The 12,233-nt window shown below is 51.5% G+C and overlaps 1 protein-coding gene across 1 annotated transcript in view; it reads right to left on the bottom strand.

Moving 5' to 3' along the window:
• The window catches only part of NEDD4L (NEDD4 like E3 ubiquitin protein ligase), an 88,630-nt gene extending 85,028 nt beyond the window's left edge, over positions 1 to 3,602 (bottom strand). Inside the window, exon 1 of the mRNA XM_053932783.1 lies at positions 3,445 to 3,602. Within this exon, the coding sequence (XP_053788758.1) occupies positions 3,445 to 3,492 (48 nt within the window). The 5' untranslated portion in view covers positions 3,493 to 3,602. The remainder of the gene's footprint in view (positions 1 to 3,444) is intronic.
• Positions 3,603 to 12,233: the final 8,631 nt, after the last annotated feature.

The following is a 12,233-nucleotide window of genomic DNA, read 5'->3' on the forward strand; positions in this document are numbered from 1 at the left end:
CATGTGAACCTCTTTTCCCCCTAATATTTTAAAGTATAAAAAGACACTCTTCAAGGATCTTTTTTCTAAAGTTCCATTTTTTTATTAAAGCAAACAAGTTCTGAGGAGCTGCAAGTTTTGCTTCCATCCAAGGACACTAAGAAAGCAAAATATTTGTGGATTTGTCTGGGTAACATCTGACTCTCAAGAAACCCAAACTGAAACAAACAAGAGGTGCACTTCATTCACAAATATTTTTCACTACAAAGGGCTGTAAGTTTTTATATACACTGATAATTAGAGATCGCATGAAAGTACCTAAGCCTCCAGGAGCCTGTATAAATATTATTTCACAGAATTGCAAAGAGGCTGAGGCACGAGCCTCTGAAGGTCACCTGGCCCACCCCCTGCTTAATCCAGAGCTGGCTGCTCAGGCCTGCGTCCCAATGGTCCCAAACAGCCCCAAGGATGGAGCTCCAACACCCTCTGGGCAACCTGGCCCAGTGCTGAGGTCATCCCAACAGTGAAAAACTGGCAGGGTATGAATCTGATTTACAACTCATTTTAACTAATTAATATAGAACACTTTAAAGTTCAGGTTTACAGGGAGGCTGATCTATGAGCACAAGATCTGCCATGAAGAACTGCAATGCAATGGTTGGCTCATCCCCAGTGACTCAGTGGTCCCCAAATCCCCAAAAGGCCTATCAGAGTCCTTGGGCAAACCGGAACAGTATTCACATGGAAGGCAGCCCCGTGAACCACAGCTACCCACAGGGATGAGTGCAGGCCCACAGTCCGCAGACGCCGGCACACGCGCAGCCCGGGCCTGCTCCACGCCCACCACACACATCAGCCGTGCAAGCAGGAGGGAAGCCTGTGCCTCTGGTCTGCAGGAGAGATTGCTGGTTCTCTCTCTCTGGAGAGCCACTCAGCAAGTCCAGCTTGCATGTAAATCACTGCATTTTCCAATCAGCAAATGTGCCAGGAGTGGAAGCACTGCACAAGGCCAACTCAAAGCCCTCCAAAACCCATTTACAGCAGATCTGCAAACTGCATTTCAAACCTAGGCTGGAACAAAGGAAATGAATAGGCTGAATATGTCCACATAAGTAACTCAGTCTCTCACAGCTCTCTCACAGCTAATAGAGCTCTGCTTTCCAAAAAATGATGAGCCAAGTCCAGGCCAATGCTAGAGGGAAGTCATTACCCACACAGGCCAGCATGCAGAGAACTGTCAGCACACCTTCCTCAGCCCGCCTGAGCTTTACCTTTACTACAGCTTTCTTACAGCCACCCTTCTGAGAGAGACTATCCTCCCCTCCTCCATTACTAGAGACTCAACAGCAGGTCAGTCTCTCAGGGTCACGAAACTACAGCCCAACAGGCTGTAAGTATCACCTGCACCCTTCTCCATGCCACCCCTCCCTCAGTCCCTTTTCCCTCTTTCTTCCATCCTATTTCCATTTGTGTAGTTTTAAATGGTCACTGCTCTTCCTGAGAAGTGTCCAGCATCAGCAGATGCACAGCAAAGCAGGAAACAAAGCACAGTCTGCTGTCCCTCAGGCAGTGTGGCTGTGGTCATCACTGCGGCTGTGACATCGGTCACTGCTGAGAGACCAGAGCCTTTCTTTTCCCAGCAGCTCCTTTTCTAACAGCTTGGTTTTACCTCGGGAGATGACTGAAAAACACATCTCATTGCCCACTGCTCCACAGGCCAAGTCCCCAGCACCTGCTGGGGCTGAGCATCATGGCAGGAACAGCCCCTGCTGTCCCGAGATCCCCTCCACCTCCAAGCCAAGGTGAGAGCAGCCAGCAGATTTCTCCCTGTATCCATTTCTCTTTAGCATTCTGTGCAAGTACCAGCATATGTCGAGGCAGGAGGCAGGGACAAAAGACACAGCCAAGCACACGCACAACAGAAAAGGCAGCAGCCAAGCTCTGGCGTGATGTTCTCAGCCACCTCCCTGGGACCTGGCAGGGTGGCTCCAGGTTTCCCCTTTCCTCACAGATCACGCTTGCTAATATAAGCACAAAAGCACCTCCAATCAAATGTCTTGGAATGCCCATGTTGGGACAGCAAACCCCACTGCCTTTAGCTGTTCCCTAAGCCTGTGCAAACCCCCCAGCAGGCCAGGAGCAGGCAAGATGACCACAGGCCCTCTGGAGCCCAGGACCGGGCAGGATTACCTCAGGCCCTCCGGCAGCCCCGGAGCAAGTAAGGCTCTGCAGATGGCCCAGCAGTGGGCCCAGCTACCTGCAGGGTGAGGCAATGCACCGGAGCTGGCCCAAAGCTGCTCGGGGACTGGTGCCAGCCACTGCTGTGCTCACACGAAGGCTTATGGAAACAGCCCAGGGAGGAGAAGGTTCTCCTCTGCTGTTTTGCTCGCTATCTACATCACCCAATGCTCCTGCAACACCCTCTCTTCTCCCCTCCCCTACCTTCACACAATACAGAGCATTTGCAATCACTCTCCTCTCAGCTTTATAATTTAACAACAACAGAATGACACCCCCCCCCCTTACCAAAACACCCACTCCTGCCCAGGAATCTCCTTCCCAATGAGAATTAAACATTACAGTCATCCAGACTCGGTGCCGCTGAAATACCAGGTAAGAAACACTGTCTGTCAGCTTCCCAAGGCAGATGTTGTTAATGTTTCTTCTACACCACAGACTGACACATCACCCGTTGTGTTCAACCCCACAAAACCGGAAGCAATGCTATTGCAATTACTATTCAATCCTGTAAAAAAAAAAAATATACGTGCGCTCCTAACAGCCGATACCCTGAAACCACAGCCCAGTAATGCAGCCTTGCCCATTGCTGATGCTCTATGACACTGGCTCCTAAGAAAAGGAACACCTGACCAAGGCAATGAAACAAAAAGGGCATTAAGTAAGATTTTTAACATTCACCTAAAGTAAACTGGACTGTTCTCTTAATGTTTGTAGGATTTGTTTGATTCTGCATAAGACATCGGCTGATAAAGCCGGCACGCGGTGATTAGTTATCGCGGGTCCTACCCCGCTTATCAGCTCCATCTGCATTGGGGCCAGGCTGTGTATGACACGGTACCCGGCGCACCGGCCCGGCAGCTGCTCCGCTCGGGCCCCTCGGCCGCTCCCTGGGGACACCGGCAGCGCTGCGGGGAGGAGGCGGAGAGGGGCGGCCGCCCCCGCCCGCAGCACCGCCGGCCGTGGCTCTTTGTTCGCCGCCGTCCCGGCCGAGGCACCCGCGGGCTCTGGGCGGCCGCACCTGCCCGTGGTGCGGGCAGCGCTCCCCGGGCCGGGCCACCCCCGGGCAAGTGGCCGCTGCGGGAGGGGCGCGGAGCCCTGCGGAGCGGGCAACGCTTGCCCTCCCGGACCGACCGTCGACCTTCGCCCAGCTCCCGAACCTCGGCCGCGGTTCCCGCCGACGGGGCCCCGGCACAACCCGAACCCAGCCCGTCCGCGCCGACCCACCTCGTCCTCCGAGAGCCCGTACACCGGTTCCGCCGCCGCGGTCGCCATGGAGCCGCTCCCGGGCCCGCCGAGCCGCCCGCCGCCGCCTTCTCCTCCTCCTCCTCCTCCTTCTGGTGCTGCCGCCGCCGCTGGCCCGCGGGCGGCGGAAGGCGCCGGGAGCCGAGCCCGGCGGAAAGGGGCCGGGGGCGGGGCCGCCGGGGGCCGCCCGCGCTGCCGCCGCCGCCGCGGGCCGGGGCTGAGCGCGGCCGCAGGGACGGGGAGCGCCGGCGGGGCGGGGAGAGCGCCGGGCCGGCCCAACGGCGGCGGGCGGGGCGCGGCAGAGACCGCGGGAGGGGCCCCGCTCCGCGCCCGCGCCGCCCTGAGGGACGGGCGTGAGGGGGCGCGAGGAGCCGGCGCGCGGGGGGGGGGTGGGGGGCAGAAAAGGGCGCGAAGAAGTGGGCGCGTGAGGGGGCGCGAGGGGCGCGCGCGCTCGTGCTCGTGAGGGGGCGCGAGGAGCAGGCGCGCGCGGAGTTGGGGGAGAAAGGGGCGCGAGGGATGCGCGCGGGGATGGCGCGCGGAGCAGCGGGCGCGTGTGACTGGCGCCCCCCAGTGGGCGGGAGCGGCACCGCAGGGCCTGGACTGCGAGAGTGCTCCCCGTGCGGGACCGGGACGTGTCCCGGGACGTGTCCCCGTGCGGGACCGGGCTGTGTCCCCGTGCGGGACCGGACCGTGTCCCGGGCTGTGTCCCCGTGCCGGACCGGGCTGTGTCCCCGTGCGGGACCGGGACGTGTCCCGGGACGTGTCCCCGTGCCGGACCGGGCTGTGTCCCCGTGCGGGACCGGGACGTGTCCCGGGACGTGTCCCCGTGCCGGACCGGACCGTGTCCCGGGATGTGTCCCCGTGCCGGACCGGGCCGCGTCCCGGGATGTGTCCCCGCGCGGGCAGCAGTCCCTGTCCCGGGATGTGTCCCGGGCCGTGTCCTGGTGCGGGACCCCGCTGCTCGCGGCTCTCCAGAGCAGTCGGAGGTGATCGCTCACTGTGACATTTCTTCCCTCCCCATCACGAGAACACTGTGGGCACTTGGAGTGAGGGCACTTCTGGGCAAAATCAAGTCCCGCTTTAGCTCTAAATGAGCTTTTGATTTGTTTTGTGCCCCTGAGCTGGCTCTGCCCCCAGCCGTGCTGCTCCCTGCGCTAATCTCCCGTTTATGATCTCTGGCAGCACGGTGGTGCTTAAGTGGAGGCTGTTGAGGGAGTTCGATGGCAGCGCTGCCCAGACACGTTTATGCCCTGCTACGTTTACCTTAACGTGCACAATGTGTTCCCAAAGGCACGTGGGGCCACTGCACGGGACAGATCTGTCACCGCAGCCTAACACAAGGCTGTTCTGGGCACTTCAGACAAGTGCCACTGGCTCTGGCTTCAGCAGCCCGCCTCTGTGTGCTCAGGTAGTTTGTACCTCTTTCTGTTTCATGGAGCCAAGCAGAACGTGAAAAAGGAGACCCCTTTTTCTGGAGAGATTCCACAGCAGTCTGTAGGCCAGAAAGTTTTTCCAGCCTTTCCAAAGCCCTTTCTGGGAAAGGAAGGAGGTGACCTCTGCCCACACAGCTGAGCGTGAGCTGTTAAAGTCCAGCCTGGGCAGACATCAGCCTTTGCACTGCCACGGGTCCCTCCTGGCCATAAACCACACGTGGTGCAGGCAGGGCCGGGCAGGGGCTTCCCCAGCAGCACGGCCAAACTGCTCCTGTTTGCCTGGCCAAGGCCAGCCCTCAGATGGCCGAGTCCACAGGAGCACCTGGCACCGGGCTCATTCCACCGGCCTCTTGCCAAGATAGATTCAGTTTGATTCCTCTTTGTTCCAAGCTCAGCAGATCATTCCCAACTCTGGATGTAGCTTTGCCCCCCTGCTTTACACTTACCTACTTGGTTGCCTTAACAGAAGCATCTTTGCCACCTCTCATCCCCTGGATACCACGGAAAACCAGGATTTCAGGAGTCTTTTCATTCAGTCCATAAACACATCTCAGTTCTTTGCCTCCTGTAGCTTTCTGCGCTGACACCAGGAGTTGGAAACCATCAGGAGCCTGCATGTTTCTGTCCAAGACTGTTTGTTTCTGAAGGGCAGAATGAAAAAGAAAGAGTTGGTGTAATTCAACAGCTCTAAGTGGACTGTAATCCCAGCACGGTCGAGATGGTGATACATGGAAATCTCAGAATCCAGATCTTTTCTGCAGCACATACTCATGTCCCTCTTAAAATCACATCTGTGGCTTTTTCCTTGCACCTCACAGCCCCTGGGCTGCTGGTGGTGTACAGTCAGCCAGCATTCCCACCAACAAGTGCTCCTCAGGGAAAAATACACCTGTACAGGAGCAGAATGAAAGGATGTCTGAGGCCAGAGCAGAAAATTAGTGCCACTAACAACTCACTTGGATTGCAAAGCTTTAGTATCAAACCCAGGCTGAAGATTACTTATTTGTTTGCCTTGCATGTTACATGCATAATTCCTCTTTGGAATTGTGTTTACAATAATAGATGGCCCTGGAGAGATGTAATTCATGTGATAATGCTGACATCAGAAATCGCCAGGTGCAGCTCGGATGATTTATAACTGGCCTCTTTATAGAACCAAGCCCCATGAATTATTTACAATTTTCTGAGAAAAACAGATTTAGTATGTCTTAGGGCTGGCAATTCTCCATGGGAGCTGGCGCTCCATCCACCTGTGCAGGACGGGGAGCAGTGGGGCGGGAGGATGCAGCAGCCTCTGTGAGTGGTGCAGGAGCAGCTGCTGCCCCGCATGCAGCAGGGGCTGGATGGCACCCGGGCGTGGGGACATGGGGACAACGAGAAGCAATGGCTCGCTGGGCCAGATCTCCAGTGACTGCTTCACCGCTTCCCAGGAGATTCCAGGCACTCATGACACAAAACTGTTACCTGAACATTGCCGTGTGTTTCACAAGGAGCCTTCAGAAACTGCTAGTAAAACACCTGGTGACACACTGAAAGCTCAGCCAGCCCCACTCCTTGCAGCCCTTCTACCCTGCCAAAGCTCAGCCATTTCCAGTATTTGTGGCTGTTCTTTGTTTCGCTGCTGGACTTAACTGTACCAGCTGTTACCCAAATATGGGGAGATGCTACTTAGAAGGTTACTGTAACATGCCAGTAGAGAGACTTTACACTGTAAATCCCTCATACTTTTAATCATCTACTGACAACAGACAGAAAGAGAATCCAAATAAACCATGATCTTCCCAAATACAGATGGTTTGGATTTTAGAGAATTGGCTTGAAGAGATTAATAGAGCGCCGAACTAAGCAGAAAATGCTCTTTAGGAAATGAGCTGGATGCTTCCAGCTCACCAAACAGCATTATGAGAGCAAACTGCTGCCAGAAGCTGCCCAGAATGACTTGCTTTTTGCTCTTCAATTTATTATTTATTTATTCTCAACAGCTCTGGTGAAACACAAAATGGGAGTGCAGAGGTGAAAATCACCCAGACAAGGCTCCATTTGGTTTGATGTGGCACCAGCTGCACATGGAGTTTGGTAATTCCCATGTCTTTTAAGTGATTATTGTACTTCATTATTGACGTACATTATTGTACATTATTATTGACTGCCAAGGGGTATTTAAAATGTTCTATTCACGCTGTATTACTCATTCCAGTGAACTTAACAAATCATAAAAGTATAGTGGCAAGGTACAGATTTTATCTGATTGGCTCTTCCATCGTGGTTTAAAACAGGATTTTGTGATTTCTGCAGAGGAGGAAATAAAATCAGCATCACACTGGGCTGAAATGAGGCTGTGTACAGACACACCTCAGCATCGTTCAATATTTAATGGTGTTACTTAACAATTTTTTTCTGAAAAAAGGCTTTTCCCACTGCAAAGCTTCTCGCTAGTGATGATTTTTCTCCTTCCTTCTGGAAAAATTTCATAAGAAATGTTAATATTTTATCAGGTTGCTGTTGGACTAACATAATTGCCTCTGTGTTCTCAGTATATACCTTCCTTGAAGCGTTATTGAAATGGCTGGGGGCTGAGCATGGTTCAGAACACAGAAAACTAGTAAAAGATTAACTATTTAAAAATTTGTCAGCATTTTATAATGTATTATTGAGAATGTCATAGAAAACTCATCAAAGCTGTAAGCCAAGTTGAATCAAGCTCCCACAAAACATAAATTGTTAATTGTTGCTCGGTTCCCAGTGACGATATAACACTGCAGGCATGAGCAAGAAAAAAAGATCGACCCTGGAGAAGTCGAGAGAAGCTCTCTGTTTCTGTCAGTAATTGGTAGCTTACAGCTTACAGGAAAACCCCAACATTTTGGGGCTATTTAAAGAGTAATAATAGAATTGCACAAGGTGTGGTGCCACAACGCTTTAGACAGGGGCTGCTAATTGTTCTGGAAGGCCTTTGATATAGGCAGTGGCCTGTTTTCCAGACAATTCCTTCCAGCTCACGGTCTCCCGCAGCATGGAAGTGTTCTGGATAGTGTGGGAGTGGAGGGGCCAGGTCCCCAGGGAGCAGTGCCGCTGGCAGAGGCCAGCTGGGCAGTGCTGTCACAGGGCAGGGGCTTTTCTTCCAGCTCAGTACTTAACCTGAGCATGTTCTACCTTGCTTAGCCCATGAGCAATCCAAACACCATGAGATTTGTTCTGTGGACTCTTCCTTTCACTTGGATTTCACATTCCGTCTGTGTTAATACACCTTGGGTTTGTTGGGATGTATGTGGTACTGAGAATCACAGGCAGGCGTCCCCGGGGAGGACAGCAAAAGAGAAAAAGAGGGAAAATGAAATGAGGCCTGAAGCATTTATGGACGTAAAGTTGCTCAGATTTACCCTGTGTCAGGCTCACTGAGCAGTGTGTGAGTCCCAGCTGTGTGTGACACTCACCTGCCTGGGTGGGTGGCAGAGAGGGAGAGCATCCAACAGACCTGGGGCTGAGAGCTGGGGATAGAGTCAGCCACGGGAGCTTTCCGCAGCTTCCAGGGGAATACGGTGCTCGGGTGAGTCACGTGGGCCTGAGTCAGGCCCCGAGCCTCTAATCTTTGGGGCATCTCCCAAGCAATGCTGTCCCTCCTGTTCCACCACACCACAAACCACTGCAGGGACAGGAGCTCTCCCTAGTGCTCCCGAGGCTGCTCACCCCTTGAGGAAGGAAAAAACCCCAGACCCCAAAGAGTGGTGTAATTAACATTCAGGCTCATCACACTTGGTCCCTTGTCTCTGGAACTGGCCAGAGTGGAAAATTACCTCTTTCTGTTGGCCTCTCTGTAATTCTGTCATTTGATTTTCCCTGGTTCTTATATTATGGTACATAGGGAGTATCAGCTGTCCATCTTCTCCAGGGATTTGTGCTTTTACAGATCCATTACCCTCGCCTTCAGTCTCTTTCTGCTGCGAATCTGTAGCACATCCAGTCCCTCCAAGATCTCCAGCCTTCCTTAACCTGTGAGAGCTTTCAAACAATCCATTTCAGCTCTAAGCAGTGCCTTTGCAATCCTCATCCTCTTTTCCTCCCCTCCCAGCCCGATACAGGGTGGCTCTTTGGGAGTAAGAGCCATGACAAACACAACCCAGAGACAGCAGACCTGCACCTTCCTGTAAAGCACTTTTTGGCTGCGGATTTTGCAGCTTTGGGCTACCCCACCAAACATGGCTTTTCTTAGCTCACGTCCTGCAAAAGCTGGTGTGCCACCTGAAGAGCTGTCACCACTCCACCCCAACACTCGGCCACGATTGCCTGTATTGCTCATTCTGTGCAGGGTTATCAATAGGGAATTTGCACTAAAATCTCTCTGCAGACCTTTAAGCAGACATTGCCCTGTTCAAACTGGAGAGCTCTGGGAAGGAGCCCAGCTTCTGTAAATCCTCTATCATTCCTGCCCCAAACAGTAATCAGCACACCCACCCCACCCATCCATTGGAATTCCAAATCAGCATGCATATCTCCTTTCAGGGTGGAGATTTCTCCTGCACTTTGGGTTTTGTAACCCCAGTGTTCAGGCTGCAGCTGACAATCATTTCTCCTGTGTCTGCAGGGCATGGAATGGCTTCTCCCATTCCAAATGCCAAGTGCAGCACAGTAGATTTGTGGAGCTTTATCCAAGTTAGGACAAGTCCTCCTCCTCCAGGGAGGTTTTGGAAGCAGGAAGACAGATTTTCTCACAATGGGCTACCCTTACTTTTAATGTCATCTTTTTACAGGAGAATTCGCTCACTGACCTCAAATTCAGACAGCCTCAGGATTTTTGCTTCTTGTAGAATTGAAGGCAGGTCAAACTCACAGTCCCACCTGACCATGTCTGAAGGAGAAATCAGAGTGATCCCCAAGTCATGACCTTTAGACCCTTTAAAGTGTGACAAGCATACAATTAATTAACAGCCAAACTACTTCAGTGGGGTTTGGCAAGAGATCTCAGCCCCCCATCTTTGTTCCTGTCCAAAAGAGAGAGGTTTGTTATCCCTCTCTCAAAAGCAGTGATGAGCTTTACCATTTCTGTGCCTTCATTTCAGTTGTGTGAATTTACACAAAACTGACCGGTGTCCCTGAAAACTGGTGTAAGAGGCTTTCAACCATTTCCATACAGGGCTATAAAGATTTGGGAGAAAAGTGCTTTTTTGTGGTTTCCTTCAGGTGATGAACCCAAATAAAACAAATCCTTTAGGAAATACCTGCTCTTTAATTAAACATGCTCATTAGAAGAAGGATAATAATAACATGGAAACCCTGGAAGATTCTTGGGCACAAAAAGCAGCAGCATCCCTCTTAATGGAGTGGAGGATTCGGCTCCAATCCATGAAGTGCTTGCCAGGATGTGGCACCCATCCCACCAACTCACACTGAGGCATTTGGATATTCCTGTTCAATGAGCTGCTTGGTTCCATTTGTGTTGGTTTTTAAACTTTCTGTGCGTTCAACCCAAGCAAACTGTCATGGCACAAGTTATTGACTGAACTTCCCAAGGAGCTTTAACCCACAGGATACTGCAGCAGCGGGTACTGCGGCAATGAAATTGCAAAATGTTAATGTGTAAGTGTTTCACTAGGATTTCTGTGAGTGTGACTGCAGTAGGGAAATGAATCAGTTGTCTGTGCTTAGTGGAATTATCTTTATAAACAGTTCACTTGCAGGCTGAGGGGCATACTATGAAAGCAGCTGTGTGCAAAACAGCCAGAATATTTTTCCCTATTCTCTTATGCTGTTTGTCTAACTTCAACTCAAGCTGCCCAACATTTCCCCAGAGACCTGGGATGGTTTGGGGAATGCAGGGTCTCTCTCCAAAAACACAGATGCTGAACAGCCTAATAATTAATTGCTTAGGATTATCAGTACAAGACAGTTCTGGTGTAGGATAAGGAATGCCAGTTAAGAAAATCCCTATTCCAAAATACTCCTGGAAGGACTCAGTGTCAGTCTGTCCAGGAGCCCAGCAAGGCACTTCCCCCTTGGCTGTAAGGCCCACATGGCAGCCCTGGCCCAGCTGGACAGGCTGAGCACCACAGAGCAGGGGCAGGGAAGAAGAAGAGGGAACAAACAAAACAGAGCAGAGGGAAACAAGAGGGATTAGTTAGAGGAGAACTGGGAGGAGAGCAGTGAGCAAAAGGGTGAGTAGGAGGAAAATCAATCTGAGCTGTAGGCGGGTAAGAGGTACATAAAGCCATGAAGATGGCACCAGATTAGAGTCGTGAGTCAAACACTAAAGCATGAAACAAGTCTACAAAGGGTTTTCCAGGTTCTTCTAATTCACACAAAACTTGAGGAAATAACCCCTCTGCCAGAGACCTGTTACACAAACCCAATATTCATCATGTGCAGTAAGTAGTGCTCAAAGGTGAGTCATGGAGCTGATGCACATATATGGGGTCAAGTGGTGGCACAGGTTCCAAATGTGTCCAAAATACAAGGAAAAAATAGAATGGGATTAAGAATTGTGCAAAAATGTAAAAACTGAGATTACTTTGAAAGTAATTACTTACCCTGAAAAAGGAGGAATTTGTATTGTTTATACTTACAGAGCCAGCTTAGGCTCTGAAGAGGAATCAGTTCAATCCACCCAGCCACTGAATTACACTCATGGACATTTTTCCTCAATCAACCATGCCAACAGTAGAGACCCTTACCCTGGCAAACCAAAAACAGCCAGTGCCAGATTACACAAAACCTGAGATGTTTTCTCTTGCTGTAAAACCTTATCTGCCTTACTATTTATTTCTGTAAGGTTACACTTCTTCATAGCATCCTCTAAACTTCTAGTGGCCACAGATGAAACTCAGTGCTGAACTGGCTGAACATCATGTGGAGACTGTTCTCCTGGTACTTTCATGTTCATCCCCATTTGGTACGCTGGGAAGAAGAGCCAGAAGGATGCAGTGAGTGACACCTCCTCTTGCCAGAAGACCCTCCAGGTAGCAGCTCATGCCAGTGGCAGAACATGCTCTCCAGGGACGGGATCACACACCTCATGTACTCAAACCACCCCCAAAAGAGCAAACTCCTCTGACACAGAAAGATCCAGAGATGAATCTTCATCAGCAAGGAGGACGTACAGATCTGTCAAAAACGCCATGTGAGGCTACCTGAGGTTCAGAAGGGTGGCATTTCTGTAGCAGACGAACATGTTTTGCATTTCTGTTCACAAATTCTGAGCACAGTCGTTTCTGCTGACACTCACGGGGATGGAAACACATGGCAGAGGGAAGCTGGGGACAGCACAGCTCCATCCACCCGAGTGAGGCTCCTTGGAGCTTCTCTGGCAAGACAACAATTTGCAGGAATTCTGAGAGCAAGAATAGG

Source organism: Vidua chalybeata, chromosome Z (assembly GCF_026979565.1).
Source record: "Vidua chalybeata isolate OUT-0048 chromosome Z, bVidCha1 merged haplotype, whole genome shotgun sequence".
Lineage (NCBI taxonomy): Eukaryota > Metazoa > Chordata > Aves > Passeriformes > Viduidae > Vidua > Vidua chalybeata.